This window comes from Portunus trituberculatus, chromosome 39 (genome assembly GCF_017591435.1).
Source record: "Portunus trituberculatus isolate SZX2019 chromosome 39, ASM1759143v1, whole genome shotgun sequence".
In the NCBI taxonomy this organism is placed as follows: Eukaryota; Metazoa; Arthropoda; class Malacostraca; order Decapoda; family Portunidae; genus Portunus; species Portunus trituberculatus.
Window position 1 is genome coordinate 17,452,480 of NC_059293.1, and position 20,146 is coordinate 17,472,625.

Genomic DNA, 20,146 nt, shown 5'->3' on the forward strand with positions numbered 1-20,146 from the left:
CCAGGATATATTTTTCTGACATATTTTCCATCTTGAACATTCACACACATACGATCGCAGTGAAGGACACTTTTCAGACGTTAATGACAAAAAGAATGAATGAATGAGAGAACGTAAACTAAGTTGAGTATCTACATATAGTCGAAGCATGTTTGTTAAAAGCAGTGTTGTAATCAGTAAATATAAACAAACTTACGAACGCTGCAAATAAGATTAATCATTATAATATAAGCAAAGTACCATTACCATACCATAACTACAAACAATTTCCGGCAATTTTCTCTAGAAAATCTGGTAGCTCAGTCCCCTTCACGTCAGTGGGAGTAGTCAACCCTTCAGGTTCAGCGCAGCCAAATCTTGCCAGTGTTTTTGGTAGCGCTCTGCTGGCTCCTCGCCCGCCTGCCCGCCGCCCCATCATGGCAGCACCACCCACGGCTTCAGGTGACGATAAATTATTTATTTGTTACAGGAAGCGCATTCCTTTAAAATTTGACCTTTGCAAAGTTCGTTATTCCTTTGTGACGGAGAGATTATTTAGGACGTGTGTGTGAAGGGAATGAAGGTTAGGAAGGTCTTTGTTCTGCGATGGAGTCCTTGGTGGTGACGATGACGCCCTGGCACTGTGGCTAAAAGTTTTCTCCTAATGTGCCTATGAAAATATTCACGAGACTTGCAAACAGAATTAAGTTATTTAGTCAACTCGTAGATTTCTATCAGCAACTCCTCCCCTCGCGAGTCACTCATTGTTCCCTCACCAGCATCAAGTCTGGCGACGCTCTTGGCGGAGTGTTGGTGTGCCTCCATGGTGCCGATTTACATAATCACACGTGTATTGTACAGATCGAAGCATCACCCACACCTCGAGGACCAGTAGTGGTGGTGAGGTATTGTTGCGTGTTGTTGCCCGGCCACCGTGGAGGCGTGGAGTTTCCCCGTCATACAGGACATGTCCCAAACTGGTGACGGTAGCGGACACTTACGCACGCCACTGACTCACGTCCGTAATAAAGCCGTTTCCTGTTATTGACTAAGTAAATGCAACAAACATTCATCAGGTGGTAAATGTGTAAGTCACAGTCAACACAGTCGCCGCTAAACGATGTGAAAAATAGTTGATTTACGATAAGTCACGAAATTTCCCTGACAGTAGCCAAAAGGAAATAATAAATGAGCCAGTCTGGCGTGAGGCCATGGGTGGGGAAGCCGTGCGTGGCTGGTGTTCGTGCGTTTGTTTGCCCGGTTTGTAAACAAAGCGTAGCTGGCGAGGAACTGCCAAGAGGAAGTTCCTGGCCCGTAAAAGGCCATAGTGGCCATAGTGTGAGTGTTGAACACACACACACACACACACACACACACACACACACACACACACACACACACACACACACACACACACACACACACACACACACACACATATACGTATATATATATATATATATATATATATATATATATATATATATATATATATATATATATATATATATATATATATATTTATATATAAATATATATTCGTCATTCGCGAACACGTATATACTGTTTATCATGAGGTGCAAGACAAGGTGGCCTTAGACACCTTGTGGTAGTTGTCGTAAAACAGGGGTAGCATGGAGACACCTGAGTCCATTATGAAAGTGTATTTACAGTAGCACAATACACAACAAGTGTAAACCGAGCGAAACGAGAGGCAGGAGGCGTAGCGTGCCCGCCTCAGGCGGCGGCGAGCGAGGACTGCGGGGAAAGACGTGACGTCAGACAGAAAGGGAGTATGGGAAAAACAAAGGACATGCTAACAACCTGCCATCAAAGTATGTACAGCATTGCTGAAAGAAGTATTAATAGTAACTGAATATGATGCAGCCTCTAGGCAATGTTGAGCCTAGATAACCACGCACAAACATATAGCAATTTAGTAATCTTCTCACCTCCTACAGAGGCCTCAGGAGGACTTCGAGAGGCCATGAGCTGCGATGTGTGCTCGGATGTATACGAACAAGTCCAACGCACACCACTGGTGCTGCCCTGTGGCCATACCTTCTGCCGGGCGTGTCTCACCGACATCAGAAAGTCAGGCCGCTTCCAATGCCCCACCTGCAGGGCGGGACACAACAACCTGCAGGTGGAGGCGCTCACAGTCAACTACTCGCTGCTCAACATTTTGCCTCTTTGCAACCAGTTTGAGGTGAGTGTTGGGAAGGAAGGAGAGGGAGGGAGGTTAGGCAAGTCTCTCTCAAGAAGGTGATTCCATCTGTGGAATGTTTGATTTTATAGTTAACTCTTTTGAAGTGTTAATTTTGTCATCTGATTCACTTAATCTTTTATAAAAGAGAAAAAAAAACATAATAAATAAACGCTGATTCATCGCAGTTTTCCAAAGACATTTTAAATTAACAATTATCAGAAATTACAAATCACAAATCTTTACAAATATTTACAAAAGTAAGAATGTGAGAAGTTTATATTTGTGCTTGGATGTAGTTTTGGTTTATCTTTGCAGTGTGACAAGTGTGCCACTCATGGAGACGACCTCCGGTACTGGTGTGCCAACTGTGACTTGCCGCTGTGCAGCATCTGCCTCTACTCGGGCCACCCTCAGGGCCACACTGTCAAACTGGCACTGACCTTTGTTACAGAGAAAAAACAAACTCTTGTCGACAAAATCAATTTGATCTTCAGGAACATTGAAAGCCATAAAAAAGGGTTTAAAGCAGATTTCAATGTCTTAGACAAGCGAGTAAAAAAACTTCTTCACAGGAATGCCTGCTTACAAAATATTGAGGGAGCTCTTCAAGACCTGCTGGCTGATGTCAAGAAGGCGAACAACATTACTTCAGTACTGTACTTTGAAAAGTCGGTTGAAGGCTTCCACGAAAAGAAAAGAATTTCTCTGGTGGGAAGGAAGCACATTCTGGTAAGAGTAAAAATTCAGAAGCTGTACTCAATAAGTCTAGTAGTAAAGAGACTGAAGCAGCTGAGGCTGAGGCTGTAGAGGGTGCCATAGCTTGTCAGCAGCAGCAGCAGCAGCAGCAGCAGGAGCAGCAGTCATCAAGCCAACCAAAAGTCGAGGCAGTAGAGGAGTCACAAGAACTAACAGATGAAGCACAAGAGCTAGCAGAGGAATCAGATGACACAACAAATGCCCCGCGCGCTGTGATGGACTACCGTGACGGACGCCTGCTGCTCCACACGCTGGCGGAGCCCGCCGCTACAAGGCTGTCTCTGCAGGTGTGTGTCGCGACACTTTCCCCAACGAGTCAACCAAGTTTGTGTGTGTGTGTGTGTGTGTGTGTGTGTGTGTGTGTGTGTGTGTGTGTGTGTGTGTGTGTGTGTGTGTGTGTGTAGTATAACTCTTTCCCTCCACACAGGTGCCACACGAGGTGTTCCTGGAGCTGGGTGTGGGTGACCGATGCTTGGGTCGGATCTACATCAGACTTCTCGGGCATCTGCGTCAGGCTCAGCAGTTCATGGCACTCTGCATGGGCACTATGGGACCATCTTTTCTTGGGACCAGGGCCTCCGAGAAAGTGAGGAATATCATCGTGTTTAAGTCTGCTGTGGACAGAAACAATCAGTCATTCGCACAAGGCCTTATGATGGGCCTTGAGTGGGGCGGTCAACATTCCTTAACAGAAACTGAAGGTCTTGTAGCAGGAATGGCTGGCAACAATGGCACTGCTTTTGGAATCTGCACTCAAGGGCAGACCAATGCTGCTATGCATGCTCCACTGGGTGAAGTGGTGGCCGGCCTTGAGGTGGCGCAGGATGCCTTCCAGCACAACCCAGTTACAGAGGTCACCATCACTCGGTGCGGCCTGGTGCTACCCGGCCTTTCGCAGTAACACGCTCAGATGCTCATAGATTCATGTGATGACATACCTTGTCTGAAGACGCAAGTGGCTGTTACAGAATTTCACTGGCTAATAGTGCAATAACTCTAGAGAAAATTCGCTCGTATATTTTTCCTTGTTGCTTTTGTAGTTTCCATTCCTTTAAATGTAATGGGTTTATTAATCCAATATTTTCTACTCATGAAAAATATAACTCAAGGTGCAAAAAGAAATTAAAGACAATAAAAGCAATTACACTACAAAAAGTTGTCCTACATTTTCTGTTTTGCCTTCATATCTTGTGCTCTTCGGCATATCGTGCAAATATAAACATTTTTCTTTTAAGTTAGTGTACTGGAATCTAGACAACACTTAAGTACCTGAAGAGATTCACAGACTGGGGCCACGTATGAGCCAACAGTGCCCCGGACATCAGACATATGGCATTAAAAAAAAAAAAATAAATATGAAAAAATAATAAATAGAAATAAATAAAACAAAAGCAGGCAGATCACAGAAGAATAGGGAGGAGGTCTATGCATGTAAGAGGAGGGGAAGAAAAATGCAAAAGTAATGAGAGAGACCCAAGATAAAGGAAACAAGGACAAGAAAGAAAAGCACGCCAGAGTGGAGGGAAAGAAGCACACAACTTGGTGAGAAGTAACGAGGGAAAAGAAATAATGTGCAGGAAGGGAGAGAGAAAAGAGAAATAAAAAACAAATGAAGGTAAAGAGAGAGAGAGATGGTAAAAGGGTTGAGATGTAATATTACCAGAGAGAGAGAGAGAGAGAGAGAGAGAGAGAGAGAGAGAGAGAGAGTGGGAGTTAGAGACATGGAGTGATAATGAAAATGTGATGGAGAATTAGTGGATTTAGAGCAAAGGGGACTATTTCTCTCTCTCTCTCTCTCTCTCTCTCTCTGTGCGCCACGAGTGAAAGTGACATATGCTACTCGCTGGTTTGAGAGGCGACAAAACAAATGCCTGGGAACTACAGACCAGCCTCAATAACTTATGCACTCGACTCGGCGTTGGAGGCGAAAATATTCCATGCGCTGCTAAACGTTCACTAAAATGCCTTTGAAACTCTCGTCCATTAACAAGACTATCACGGGAGGGGGGGAGGAGAGGGAGTGAGGAAGAAGAGAGTAGGTCTATTAGTCTGTCTTCTGGAAGTTCGTTAGAAGGAATTATGGATGAGGCAAATCCTAGAAGCGCAAATGTAGAATACGTTTTTTGTTCAGAGAAATTCTCAATCTAAGTCAAGAGAACGAGGGGATCAATGTATAATGTTCCATGGATGGGATTATGTCTTGTGTAATGAAACTGAAATTTTCATTTGTGACTTTTGTTGTTAAACACATTCTCTCTCTGTCAAATTTTTATTTTATATTCACAAAAAAGGAATATTACTTTCAGCTAATTTCTGAACTGTTTCATATCACCACCACAGTTGCAAAGATCTACATTTAGTATATTTTTCAGTAAACATTTGTGGCATTTACATGGCTTTATTTTTGTCTATATAAATATGCATGTGTTATCAGAATAATATTTACTAATATCTATGACGGTTATTGATGCAATTTTTGCATTTAAAGTTGGTGTTTTGCCTTAAAAAAAGTGGTATATATATATATATATATATATATATATATATATATATATATATATATATATATATATATATATATATATATATATATATATGTCATCTCAACTTAAAGCGCAGATACGAGAGGAGATACAGTAGTTCGGGCAAGTGAAGAGGAGAGAGGAAGACTACGTGGGAATGAAAGTCATGGTGATGAACGTGCAGGACAGACGTAGACGAGAGAGACCTAAGGAAGGACCGACTGAAGGAGGATCTCAGAGAGAGACAGCTGAAAGGAAGAGCAAAGTAAGGGATCGCAACCAGTGTAAACGACTAGTGAATGGATGCAGCCCCATCTGAAAATGGGAAACGCCTACAGATGAGATTGTATATATTCTATTTTATTCCTAGAAGAGTGTCATCCATGGGCCAGTTTAATGTTGACAAAAAAAAAAAAATAAATAAATAAATAAAAATAAATAAATAAACAAATAAAATAAATAAATTGCCAGTAAAAGTCGATCAATTTCTGATTAGATAAGTGTTCTCACAATTTTTCTGGGAACGCCTTCAGTCAGCCAACACGACAGATAAGAACAAGAGACAGCTGCAGCGTTCATTAGCTGCAGCAGAAGTACATACCACTTCGCCAGGAACGCCCGTCTCCCGCGCCCAGAATGACAACGCCAGCAGCAGGTATTGTGAAGGCTGTTTCTTGTTACCAAATATGGGATCCCGTAATCTGCATTGCCTTGTACTTGAATAATATCGATTTCCAAATACTAGAAGTCACTGATTCTGATTGATGTTATGTTTCACGTTAATGTTGCATGATTCTCGTTAAGCAGCACTAGAATAACATGAAAAGTAAAATCTTAGATGATTTGGAAAGAAAATGCACTTGAACATGTTTAGAGTGCACACGGTCACCAATATTTTCCGAGATCATCCCCAAGCTAGACTCCCTTCGTTCACCGCTACATACGTTGTCTTGTTACTATTGCTAGTAAGAGACATTAGTGGGAGTTACTGTGACTTTCAAGGGTGTTTTCATGAATCTGGGACGGCATAGGAAGGATTCTGCACACGAGTCTTGACGAGATGTAAAAAACATTCTAAAACACAATAAAAACTAATTTCTCGTCATCCAATCTGTGAATTTCCTTCAATAAAGGTAATTAGGCAAAACATTTACAAACAAATTAGTAGGGGACGTCTGTGTGTCTTGCTTACACACAGGGTTCGTGTACTGCGATGTCGTCACCGAGAGACTGGTATAACAATCCATAGAGAGGGATATGCTGGGCAGAACTTATGTAGTTTAATTTCTTGTGGAAGTGCATACAACAGCAACGAATCCAACACTGCTGTTATCACTCTTCTCACTAACTCATTGTTCTCACAGACTGGTATTCTAACTCACTGTTCCTCTTCTTACTTCTTACTTGCACACTGCTTACTCTCAGGTTCTTCCGGGCATAACAGTGGGAAGGAATGAACAGTGTGTGGGGAATGTGTATATACTCTTCCCTTGCAACTCGTCCCAGACCTGTACCTAACCGATGCTGCACGGGACACGTAGCACGGCGCCTTTCCAACTACTGCACCTCACAGATAACACTCACTATCAAAGACCTTTATCCTGAAACACCTTACTCTCTCATCACTACTTTTCTAATAAGGCCGCAGATCTTTAGTAGGGTTCTCAAGAGTCTCTCTTGCTAATATAGAAACAATACAAAACCATTAGAAACCTGTGTAACTTCAACTATAATATACGCGGCTTTTGAATGCATTAGAGATGCTGGACAAAGTATTTAAAAATTCAGTTCAAATGCTTGTTGTGGTGCGAACACACACACACACACACACACACACACACACACACACACACACACACACACACCCGCATAATGTAGTGGGTAGCACGCTCGGCTCACAACTGAGAGGGCCCGGGTTCGAGTCCCGGGCACGGTGAGGTAAATGGGCAAGCCCCTGTTCACCTAGCGGTAAATAGGTATGGAATATAACTCGGGGGGTTGTGGCCTCACTTTCCCGGTGTGTGGAGTGTGTTGTGGTCTCAGTCCTACCAGAAAGCTCGGTGTATGAGCTCTGAGCACGTTCCGTAATGGGAAAGACTGGCTGGGTGACCAGCAGACGATCGTGGTGAATTACACATGCTCCTCACACACAGGAGCCTCGGGAAGCTTTCGGGACGCCATGAGCTGTGACGTGTGCACGGAGCTGTATGAACAAAAGGTCAGAACACCACTGGTGCTGCCCTGTGGCCACACCTTCTGCCGCCCTTGCCTGACTGACATCAAGAAGAAAGGCAGATTTCATTGCCCCACCTGCAGGGCGGGACACAACAACCTGCAGGTGGAGGCGCTCACCGTCAACTACTCACTGCTCAACATTTTACCTCTTTGCAACCAGTTTGAGGTGAGTGTTGGGAGGGAAGGAGAGGGAGAGGGAGTGGGTGGGAGGGAGGCAAGGTTCTTTCAAGAACACTTGATCAAAGGTGATTCCATCGGTGGGAGGTTAAATTTTCTAGTTAACTCTTTAAACGGGTCAAATTTGTCCTCTTATTCACTTAATCTTTTATAAAAAGAGTGTAGTAAATAAACACTGATTATTATATTAGTAAGCTAGCAATTTCTCAAAGACTAATGTAACTTTCATCTGAATTGATAACAAATCTTTACAAATCTTTACGAGAGTAACAATGTAAGAGGTTTACACTTGTGGTGCCTCCCATTTAGGACTTGGATGTAGTTTTGGTTTATCTTTGCAGTGTGACAAGTGTGCCACTCATGGAGACGACCTCCGGTACTGGTGTGCCAAATGTGACTTGTCGCTGTGCAGCATCTGCCTCTACTCGGGCCACCCTCAGGGCCACACTGTCAAACTGGCACTGACTTTTGTGACGGAGAAAAAACATGAATTAGAAGAAAAAATTAATGTCGTATTCAAAAGCATCAATGAACACAAAGATGAATTAAAAAAAAGCTTCAATGATGTAGATGCTCGAGTGACGCAGCTTTTCCGCAAGAATGTCCACTTGCACAAAACAGAAATGGCTGTCAAGGACCTGCTTGATGAAATCAAGAAGGCAAACGGCATTGCTTCGGTGCTGTCCTATGAAAAGTTAGTGGGAGAGTTTCAGTTAAAGAAGAGTTTGGCAGATTCTGACGAGAAAGCAGGAGAGAGAGCTGATCCTTCAGGAAACACTCAAGTTAAGGTGAAGAACTTGCCGGCTAAAGACGAGCATGCACTACCGGTTACGACTATGGATCGGAAGGAAGCTGCATCTGTGCCAATTGAGGCAGCAAATACGGCAGCAGAACAAAATATATTTTGGTCACCTCAGATTTATAGTATTAAATCACCTATTAGAAAAGGTGGCTTAGTAATATCAAAATATCATCATTCCACAACATCGATAAATGTCGAAAGGGACTTCATGCATATGATCTCTAACCAGCCACAACAAGAACCAACAGAGGCCCCGCGTGCAGTGATAGACTATTGTGACGGCCGCCTACTGCTCCACACACTGGCGGAGCCAGCCACCACAAGAATGTCCATGCAGGTGTGTGCAGTGAAACTTTCCTTTGTGAGTCTGCCATTCGTGTTTATCTACAAACAAGTAACAGTATCTCTCCCCACAGGTGCCACACGAAGTGTTCCTGGAGCTGGGTGTGGGTGACAGGTGCCTGGGTCGAGTCTACATCAGACTATGGTGCCATCTACGCCGAGCACAGCAGTTCCTGACACTCTGCATGGGCACGATGGGTCCTTCTCTACTGAGAGCCAAGGCCTCTGACAGAGTGGGGAGTTTGATCGTGTTTCGGTCTGCTGTGGATAGAAACAACCAGTTAGTCTCGCAGGCTCTACTGACGGGGCTGGAGTGGGGCGGCCAGCACTCCAACCCAGAGGCTGAGGGTCTTGTTACAGGGGTAGCTTCAAATAACGACTTGGCGTTTGGCATCTGCACTGAAGGACAAACGAATGTGAAGGTGAGTGCTGTGTTTGGTAAAGTGGTCGCGGGCCTTAAGGTGGCAAAAGCAGCCTTCCAGCACAACCCAGTGAATGAGGTCACCATCACATCCTGCGGCCTCGTGATGCCCGGCCTCTCACAGGAAGACTGACTCTACTTCTATTGAGGAAGGGGCAGCAAGATGTTCCCTTGGAAATTCTGACACACACACATGTGGGCATTGGCGTTATGTATCCTATATAGTTTTGCTTATTTGATACTGAATGGAAACACTATTTACTTCATGTTACTACTGTATGTATACTTATATTATAATAGTACACAGTGTTACTTAAGCTTGCTATCGCGTCCACTTAAACAATTCAAATAACAAATATATCCGACCGGCGACCAATATTAAGATCCCAGGCGTTTTTAAGCGTGTAAGTTATATTAGGGTGATCTTCACTAATATAACGGCCAGATCGGATAATTTTCTTAATATAAAACAATCAGGTCTACATTTTATATTTCTTGTTGAAATGAGTGACATGATTGATATGCGAGGTGTTCTTGTATCATGTGTGTACTTGTGAATTGTCAGTATAGAAAGTATTGAAATATAAGAAAGTACATGTGTGTACAGCGTATATGAGTGAAAATGGTAATTGTAATATAGAGAAAAATATATAATAGAAAGAAAACGAGTTTATAATAGGTTATTTTAGAAGTATTAAGAGAGTGGGTACACATAACAGAACATGTGTCGGTACAGCTTCCTTAAGGCGAGTTCACACGTATCAATATGCGACTGAAGTTGCAAGTCACAAGAAGTATCGACTGATCCTTTCTAATTGGAACACGTTCACACATAGCGACTAGGAAGTATCAGCTTGTTGGCGGGAAGTCAATGGAAACAAACAGCCCAACAAGATGTCTTCCTTTGCCTTTGGCGACGATGACGATTGCTATCGAATTAAATCATTACAAGTACTCAGTCCTCACTTCCAACAACACCCTGCACAGAGGGAAGCAGGCATCGGAGAGTGGCAGCCATCTCATCGAACGTCGATTTGCTTAAACTTTTTTTGCTGTATAATTAATTTTCAGGGTCCCTGTGCTCTTTTTCCCTCATCAACTCCAACCTCTTCTCTACATCTGAACACCACATTTTCAAACCTTTCTGTGACGTCACAACGTAAACAAAGTCGTAAATCGACTGAACAAGACCAACATATCAGTCTTGTTTTGTGTCTGGTTTCTCCAGTTGCTAGGCACCGATATTCAGTCGGAAACTATACCGACTTGCAATTTCAGTCCCATATTGACACTTGTGAACCCGCCTTTACTCAGGGAAACGGTTCCCTAACGGGTGGGCTCAAATAAAATGTATGTAAAAAGATACCTCCTTTAGACCATAAAATTCCGGTGAAAAGCCCACATGGTATAGAAAAAGAAGAGATTAAGTTAGTATTAATAGAATGAATATTTTTTTCCCTCAGTCTTGGAGAATTTTATTTGTGACGCATGGAGAGAAAAAAATCAGAGTAGCGAGAGAGAGAGAGAGAGAGAGAGAGAGAGAGAGAGAGAGAGAGAGAGAGAGAGAGAGAGAGAGAGAGAGAGAGTAAATAATAAGTATAACGAAGGAGGAAACAAAAAAAAAAATAGAGACAAGGCAATAAACAAACCAAAACAAAGGCAGTCAAAACACAAAAAGAAAGGGAAGAAAAAAGTGTGAAGTGAAGAAAAGGAAGAGAACCTGGATGACGAAGGAAGTAAGAGAGAGTGAGGAAAAGTACTGGCAGATGGGAGGGAAAGAACCAGGCAGCTTGGAGTGGGAGGAACCAAGGGGGGAGAAAATAATATGCAAAGGGGGAGAGCGAAGTTAGTTTTCCTGAAAAAAAAAAGTCAAAATCTGTCCTATCAGTAAATTGAATGTTACCGCCATCTTAGGCAATGTCGATCAAATTGTCAGGATAGAGAAATCCTTCACGTTGACTCGAATGTATTTGTATTTTATTCGGTCAAAACCTGCAGATGAGAAGAGAAAGCCATGACACTACATACCAATTACATCTAGTGGACAGTGGTACCCGATTTGACACCATTTTTTGGTAGAGTGCGTGGGGAGGAGGGAAAGAAAGGCCTCTCAACGAGTCGCACCCAACACCTACTAACAATGAGTGCTATCGTGCTTACCACTATTTAACCTTAAGATCTTTTACATGCACACTACAGTAAGAATACACCACAATTTAATTCCACACATTCACTCAATGACAATAATCACAATACAGAGAATCTTCACCACACTTCTGCGTTACGGGTCCTGCGAACGCTACTACGGCGTGTGTGTGTGTGTGTGTGCAAGCTCAACTCATGATGTTACTTCTATAACACCCTGGTCCCTTCTGTCCCTCTCCTCTGTCCTGGGGCTGCCACGGACGGTAGTAGACAAGATAACCTGCTGACCCATCGTGTAGGGGAGGTATACTCAAGACTTAGCAATTTCCACTGTAAACATTTTCGCATTTCTTCCTTCGCCCTACCATCATCAAGCCTGTCTCTACCCTTATTCGTGCGTCTTAGCTTCAGTTTTGGTCTTTAGCATTAAAACCTTAACTAACATACAATTTACTTATGCTAGTTTACGTGTTTCCTTATCGTCGGGCAGACCCCTTTCCATGCGGCAATAATATTAAGTTTGTTACCGTTTGCAAGTTATATAATTAGGACTGACAACTTTATTATGGTCATGTGCGCGTCCGTACTGATATTACTGAATGCATCTGAAACTCAGAAAATGTAGGGCGAGGGGTAATTGTAAGATTACGGACGTTACGTAACAGTGACAGGAAATTACGCGTCTAGAACCTGTATAGCGGGCTGCCCAGGCTGCACCAGCGACGCTGGGTTACCAGACGCTGCCGAAACTGACATTTTCCTCATACATTTTATTATTATACAAAGAACTTTGAATTATATAAAATATAATTGAAAACTGCTTGGCATTTCATATGAAAAAAAACCGAAATTTCTGTGGAAGTCAAGTGTGAACGGCATACTCCCAAATCTATTAAAAAGAGCTTTCGTGAGTCGTGACTAGTGCTATCCAGTAACAAGTGTGAGAAAGACGTGGAGACAGTGAGTGTCAAAAGATTCACCGACTTGCTTGTGTGTAGGCAACAGGATCATCAAGACATCTTCAGAAGGTAACAGTGGTTATTTTATAACTCAATTTTGTTTGTAGATGCGAGTGATTATATGAAGGGAAGGGAAACCTGTGGCCATTTTACAGTTTCACCCAACCATGGAATCTGTGATGAGGCTTGTTTTTATGTTGAGAAATGTAGTGAATTCATTGATGGTATTTATAATTTCCGTCACAAATGTATATTTGTTCGAGTTGCGTTCTTTTTTTCAACTCCAATTTATGCCTACTCGTACCTCTCATTCCCAACGATCGTCATGGATGTGGGAAATTAGGATTTTTTTTTTTGTTATTGTTGTTGTTGGGAGAGCATTAATTCGAGTAACGTACAATGTAAAGGAGATCGGAAATAAAAACAAATCACAGAAAAAAAAAAAAAACTGAAAACACTTTGATAGTGGAAGCATCGGCAAGATGCGGCAGAGTGTTGCTTTGATAATGTCGAGCAGCGTTGCCAACACTACATTTCCGGCTGTTACTCGCTACACCACACTGACCAAGCCCCACAAGTTTGCTTTAATCTTATATATATATATATATATATATATATATATATATATATATATATATATATATATATATATATATATATATATATATATATATATATATATATATATATATATATATATATATATATATATATATATATATATATATATATATATATATATATATATATATATATATATAATGTGTGTGTGTGTGTGTGTGTGTGTGTGTGTGTGTGTGTTGTGTGAGGCGAGGAGCTCGGGGTGAATCTGCCTAGCCTGGGAGGGGGTGTTTACCACCGCCAGATACATGTCACCGCTGTATAGCATGAATGAGGCGTGAATGAGTGTTGGTTAGGGTACTTAGATGATTGCTCTAACCGGTGCTACCCTTCATAATGTGAAAGGTTAAGTGTGAGCTGCTTGATAGTGAAATTAATGTGTCGCGTGAATAGTCATGAAGAGTGCGGTGGCGGGGAGCGGCAAGGGGAAATGCTGTTGCCGCGGCCCGCGGGTCCGCGGGCAGAGTTGCAGCCTGGTCGCAATAGACGGAAGACGTTCGCTCGTCCGCTATACTCCTCTGTGTTCTTTGTGGTGAATAAACCAGAAAGAAAGGTGCCTCTGACTCTTTCCTGCCGTGAGTGAGCACCTGAGTCTTTAACTGCAAGTCCAACGCTCATGATATCCTGGTTGCGGCCCACGAGACCTGGCAGAGACTGAAGTGTGGTGCCGCCAGGACAGATATCCAGTGCAAGTGACCTACACCCGCGTTGTAAGGACAGCTACTGCAGTATTGGTGTTGGAAGTAGTGTAACAATAAGTAAGTAAATTATATATATTAATTTGTTTTGTCAATATTAAACTGGCCCATGGAATGGATGATACGTGTAAAAATTATATATATATATATATATATATATATATATATATATATATATATATATATATATATATATATATATATATTAGGGATTGACCGATCATATCGGCCAGGTCGATTATCGGCGCCGATATTAAGCATTTCGACGCATATCGGCATCGGCCATTTTATTTTTAATTCCACTGCCGATAAGAGATAAATTTAAAACTGGGTTATTTTTGGCTCTGATGCAGCCGCGTCTCTCTGTCTGCTGTCACTACTCTGTCTCCAGCATTGTCCCACACACAGCACCATCTTATTGGTTACAAGCAGAGCCACAGTAACAGCCAATCAGCAGTGGAAGCTGTGCATGCACAGTGCTTACATACATGGTAGAGATACACACACAGTGGAGAGCAAGGAACATACAATGAGGAAGTTGTGGTGTGGGTTAAAGTTTGGACAGTGGCGATGTTGCCAACTGTTGGTAGCGAGGAATTTCATAGAAACGTTTCCTGGAGTAACTTGTTCAGATATCTTCCATGCTCCCCCCCCCCCCGACCGCCAATTCTTTCCCTCTCTTCTCTCGTGTTGATAAAAAAAAAAAAAAAAAAAAAAAATATATATATATATATATATATATATATATATATATATATATATATATATATATATATATATATATATATATATATTCGCGGTCTTAGATCTAATTTTCAATCTGTGGAACACCATCTCTCCTCTACTAAACCTCATCTTCTTTTCCTCACCGAAACACAGCTGTCTGAGGCAACTGACAGTAGCCCATTCTCTGTTCCCTCCTACTTTCTCTATTCTCATTTTCATTCCAAAGCTGGATGTTGCGTCTATGTACTTAACTTGCTCTCGTGCCCACGCTCTTGAGTCTTCCGAATTTTCCACCATCTGGCTACGACTTAACAGTCACTCTCAAACTAAATTCATCTGTGCTGTTTATCTCTCCCTTAACTCTTCTGACTATAGTAATTTCTTCGACTACTTAACTTCTAAAGTGGAGCACATTCTGTCCCTCTACCCTTTCGCTGAGATTTCCATTCTTGGAGATTTCAATGTTCACCACCAGCTTTGGCTTTCCTCTCCCTTCACTGACCACCCTGGTGAACTAGCCTTCAACTTTGCTATCCTCCATGACCTAGAGCAACTGGTGCAACACCCTACTCGTATTCCTGACCGTCTTGGAGACACGCCCAACATTCTTGATCTCTTCCTCACCTCTAACCCTTCTGCTTATGCTGTCACCCTTTCATCTCCGTTGGGCTCCTCCGATCACAATCTCATTTCTGTATCTTGTCCTATTTTTCCAATCCCTCCGCAGGATCCCCAAAGCGAAGGTGCCTCTGGCGTTTTGCCTCTGCCAGTTGGGGGACCTGAGGAGGTATTATGCTGATTTTCCTGGAATGATTATTGCTTCCGTGTCAGAGACCCATCTCTTTGTGCTGAACGCATAACAGAGGTGTTAGTATCTGGCATGGAGGCGTACATTCCTCATTCTTTTCTCAACCTAAACCTTCTAAACCTTGGTTTAACTCAGCCTGTTCTCGTGCTATACATGATAGAGAGGTTGCCCACAAAAGGTACTTGAGCCTTCCATCTCCTGAATCTCATGCACTTTATATCTCTGCCCGGAATCATGCCAAGTCTGTTCTTCAACTTGCCAAACACTCTTTCATAAATAGGAAATGTCAAAATCTTTCAAACTCAAACTCTCCTCGTGACTTCTGGCATCTAGCCAAAAACATCTCAAATAACTTCACTTCTTCATCTTTCCTCCTTTATTTCATCCTGATGGCACCACTGCCATCTCTTCTGTCTCTAAAGCTGAACTCTTTTCTCAAACCTTTGCTCACAACTCCACCTTGGACGATTCTGGGCTTGTCCCTCCTCTCCTCCTCCCTCTGACTATTTCATGTCTACAATCAAAATTCTTCGTAATGATGTTTTCCATGCCCTTGCTGGCCTAAACCCTCGGAAGGCTTATGGACCTGATGGGGTCCCTCCTATTGTTCTCAAAAACTGTGCTTCTGTGCTTGCACCTTGCCTGGCCAAACTCTTCCAACTTTGTCTATCGACTTCTACCTTTCCTTCCTGCTGGAAGTTCGCCTACATTCAGCCTGTTCCTAAAAGGGTGACCGTTCTAACCCCTCAAACTACCGTCCTATAGCTTTAATCTCTTGCTTGTCTAAAGTTTTTGAATCTATCCTGAATAGGAAGATTCTCAAACATCTGTCACTTCACAATCTTCTGTCTGATCGCCAGTATGGCTTCCGTCAAGGTCGCTCTACTGGTGATCTTCTGGCTTTCCTTACTGAGTCTTGGTCATCCTCTTTTAGAGATTTCGGTGAAACTTTTGCTGTTGCGTTAGACATATCAAAAGCTTTTGATAGAGTCTGGCATAAAGCTTTGATTTCAAAACTGCCCTCTTACGGCTTCTATCCTTCTCTCTGCAACTTTATCTCAAGTTTCCTTTCCGACCGCTCTATTGCTGCTGTGGTAGACGGCTACTGTTCTTCTCCTAAACCTATTAATAGTGGTGTTCCTCAGGGTTCTGTCCTGTCACCCACTCTCTTTCTATTATTCATTAATGACCTTCTTAACCAAACTTCTTGCCCTATCCACTCCTACGCTGATGATACCACCCTACATCTTTCCACGTTCTTTCAGAGACGTCCAACCCTTCAGGAAATTAACAGATCACGCGGGACGCCACGGAACGCCTGACTTCCGATCTTTCTAAAATTTCCGATTGGGGCAGAGAAAATCTAGTAGTTTTCAATGCCTCAAAACTCAATTCCTCCATCTATCAACTCGACACAACCTTCCAGACAACTATCCCTCTTCTTCAATGACACTCAACTGTCTCCTCTTCCACAATGAATATCCTCGGTCTGTCCTTTGCTCATAATCTTAACTGGAAACTTCACATCTCATCTCTTGCTAAAACAGCTTCTATGAAGTTAGGTGTTCTGAGGCGTCTCCGCCAGTTTTTCTCGCCCTCCAACTGCTTACTCTGTATAAGGGCCTTATCCGTCCCTGTATGGAGTACTCTTCGCATGTTTGGGGGTTCCAGTCACACAGCTTTGCTTGATAGGGTGGAATCGAAAGCTCTTCGTCTCATCAACTCCCTCCTCTGACTAACTGTCTTCAGTCTCTTTCTCACCGCCGAAATGTTGCATCCCTTTCTATATTTTATCGCTATTTTCATGGTAACTGTTCTACTGATCTTGCTAACTGCATGCCTCCCTCCTCCTGCGGCCACGCTGCACAAGGCTTTCTTCTTCCTCTCATCCCTATTCTGTCCAACTCTCTAATGCAAGAGTTAACCAGTACGCTCAATCATTCATCCCTTTCACTGGTAAACTCTGGAACTCCCTCCCTGCATCTGTATTTCCAAATTCCTACAACTTGTCTTCTTTTAAGAGGGAGGTATCGAGGCATTTGCTCCCCTAATTCTGGCTGACGGTTTTGGCACTTTTTCTACTCTTTGGAGAGCCAGCGCTCAAGTGGGCTTTTTCTAACTTTCTTTTTTGCCCTTGGCTGGCCCTCTTCCCTAAAAAAAAAAAATATATATATATATATATATATATATATATATATATATATATATATATATGATTTTACATGTGTTATCCATTCCATGGGTCAGTTTAATATTGGCAAAACAAACTAGCCTCATATAAATTGCCAGTAAAAGTGTATCAGTTTCTGATTAGATAAATGATTCTCACAAGGTCCTAGAGTCAGCCAACACAACAGAAAAGACGGACAAGAAGAGGAAGAGGTAGCTGTTGCCTGCAGCGTTCATTAGTTGCAGCAGAAATACATACCACTTCGCCAGGAACGCCCGTCTCCCGCGCCCAGAATGACAACGCCAGCAGCAGGTATTGTGAAGGCTGTTTCTTGTTACCAAATATGGGATCCCGTAATCTGCATGGCCTTGTACTTGAATAATATCGATTTCCAGTAGTTCTGTAAAAAAAAAAAAAAAAGTTGGAATGTTCGAAGTGCGGACAGTCCTCTCACTCCTCTCCTTGGTGACTCGTCTCAGACCTGTACATAACCGACTCTAGACGGGACACATAGCGCGGCGCCTTATGAACTACTGTACCTCGCAGATAAAACTAAAAATGGAGACCTTTACCCTGAAACGCCACGCTCTCATCACTTTTTTTTATAATTTTTTCTTATATAAGGCCGTAGAAGATTACTAGGGTTCTCAAGAGTTTTCCTGTTGCTAATAGTGTAGATACTATAATGATCAGTTAGTAGAAACAATACAACACCGTTAGAAACCTGTCTAACTTCAACTATAATATACGCGGCTTTTCAATGCGGTAGAGATATCTTGTTGGACAGTATTTCAGAATTCAGTTCAAATACTGAACGCTACTTACTAGAGGACTGACACAATGCTTGTTTTGGTGACTAGAACTTAATATGTAAAAAAAAAAAAAAAAAAAAAGTATGTATGTAGGTACTGCAATTCTGATAAACCGTGTATTATTATTATTATTATTATTATTATTAGTAGTAGTAGTAGTAGTAGTAGAGGTATTTTACACACACACACACACACACAGAGAGAGAGAGAGAGAGAGAGAGAGAGAGAGAGAGAGAGAGAGAGAGAGAGAGAGAGAGAGAGAGAGAGAGAGAGAGAGAGAGAGAGAGAGAGTTAGTTATGCCCTTCACGAATAGGAGCCTCTGGAGGGTTTCGGGACGCCATGAGCTGTGACGTGTGCACGGAGCTGTACGAAGAAAAGGTCAGACCTCCACTGGTGCTGCCCTGTGGCCACACCTTCTGCCGCCCTTGCCTGACTGACATAAAAAACAAAGGCCGCTTCCAATGTCCCACCTGCAGGGCGGGACACAACAACCTGCAGGTGGAGGCGCTCACCGTCAACTACTCACTGCTCAACATTTTGCCTCTTTGCAACCAGTTTGATGTGAGTGTTGGGAGTTTACATTTTCTAGTTAGCTCTTTAAGTGTTAATATTTTTTTTATTCACTTAATCTTTAAGAAAAAAAATGTAAGTAATCACTGACTATTACATTTGTAAGTTAGCAATTTTTGAAAGACTTTAGTTTAATTATCATCAGAATAACAGATAACAAATGTTTACAAATATTTACTAGAGTGAGTGACAGCACGACGTTTATATTTGTGGTGCTTTCCTTTTAGTACGTGAATGTAGTTTTGGTTTATCTTTGCAGTGTGACAAGTGTGCCACTCATGGAGACGACCTCCGGTACTGGTGTGCCAACTGTGACTTGCCGCTGTGCAGCATCTGCCTCTACTCGGGCCACCCTCAGGGCCACACTGTCAAACTGGCACTGACCTTTGTTACAGAGAAAAAACAAACTCTTGTAGACAAAATCAATTTGATCTTCAGGAACATTGAAAGCCATAAAAAAGGGTTGAAAGCAGATTTCAATGTCTTAGACAAGCGAGTAAAAAAACTTCTTCACAGGAATGCCTGCTTACAAAATATTGAGAGAGCTCTTCAAGACCTGCTGGCTGATGTCAAGAAGGCGAACAACATTACTTCAGTACTGTACTTTGAAAAGTCGGTTGAAGGCTTCCACGAAAAGAAAAGAATTTCTCTGGTGGGAAGGAAGCACATTCTGGTAAGAGTAAAAATTCAGAAGCTGTACTCAATAAGTCTAGTAGTAAAGCAGCTGAGGCTGAGGCTGTAGAGGGTGCCAAAGCTTGGCAGCAGCAGCAGCAGCAGCAGCAGGAGCAGCAGTCATCAAGCCAACCAAAAGTCGAGGCAGTAGAGGAGTCACAAGAACTAACAGATGAAGCACAAGAGCTAGCAGAGGAATCAGATGACACAACAAATGCCCCGCGCGCTGTGATGGATTACCGTGACGGACGCCTGCTGCTCCACACGCTGGCGGAGCCCGCCGCTACAAGGCTGTCTCTGCAGGTGTGTGTCGCGACACTTTCCCCAACGAGTCAACCAAGTTTGTGTGTGTGTGTGTGTGTGTGTGTGTGTGTGTGTGTGTGTGTGTGTGTGTGTGTGTGTGTGTGTGTGTGTGTGTGTGTGTGCGCGCGCGCGTGCTCGTTTGCTTGTGTTTGCGCGTGTGCGTGTGCCATAACACTTTCCCTCTACACAGGTGCCACGTGAGGTCTTCCTGGAGCTGG

At 42.7% G+C, this 20,146-nt stretch overlaps 3 protein-coding genes across 4 annotated transcripts; all 3 read left to right on the top strand.

Annotated features, from left to right (window-relative positions):
* Positions 1-297: 297 nt before the first annotated feature.
* Positions 298-19,812, top strand: LOC123515514 (tripartite motif-containing 13-like). 2 transcript variants are annotated; one of them, XM_045274195.1, is made up of 4 exons: positions 298-441; positions 1,941-2,188; positions 2,504-3,039; positions 19,722-19,812. In XM_045274195.1, the coding sequence occupies exons 1-3, from the start codon at positions 417-419 to the stop codon at positions 2,993-2,995; spliced, it is 765 nt and encodes a 254-aa protein (XP_045130130.1). In that variant the 5' UTR covers positions 298-416; the 3' UTR covers positions 2,996-3,039; positions 19,722-19,812. The 2 variants fall into 2 exon arrangements, with proteins under 2 accessions (XP_045130130.1, XP_045130131.1); XM_045274196.1 differs by having other exon boundaries at positions 19,719-19,810.
* Positions 3,000-4,102, top strand: LOC123515515. The gene is made up of 2 exons (XM_045274198.1): positions 3,000-3,231; positions 3,372-4,102. The coding sequence occupies exons 1-2, from the start codon at positions 3,160-3,162 to the stop codon at positions 3,843-3,845; spliced, it is 546 nt and encodes a 181-aa protein (XP_045130133.1). The 5' UTR covers positions 3,000-3,159; the 3' UTR covers positions 3,846-4,102.
* Positions 5,954-19,723, top strand: LOC123515754. Its single transcript, XM_045274610.1, has 7 exons — positions 5,954-6,121; positions 7,620-7,867; positions 8,220-9,017; positions 9,097-9,575; positions 13,562-13,743; positions 18,697-18,944; positions 19,213-19,723. Exons 1-7 carry the CDS (start codon positions 6,103-6,105, stop codon positions 19,693-19,695), a joined length of 2,457 nt encoding a protein of 818 aa, XP_045130545.1. The 5' UTR covers positions 5,954-6,102; the 3' UTR covers positions 19,696-19,723.
* Positions 19,813-20,146: the final 334 nt, after the last annotated feature.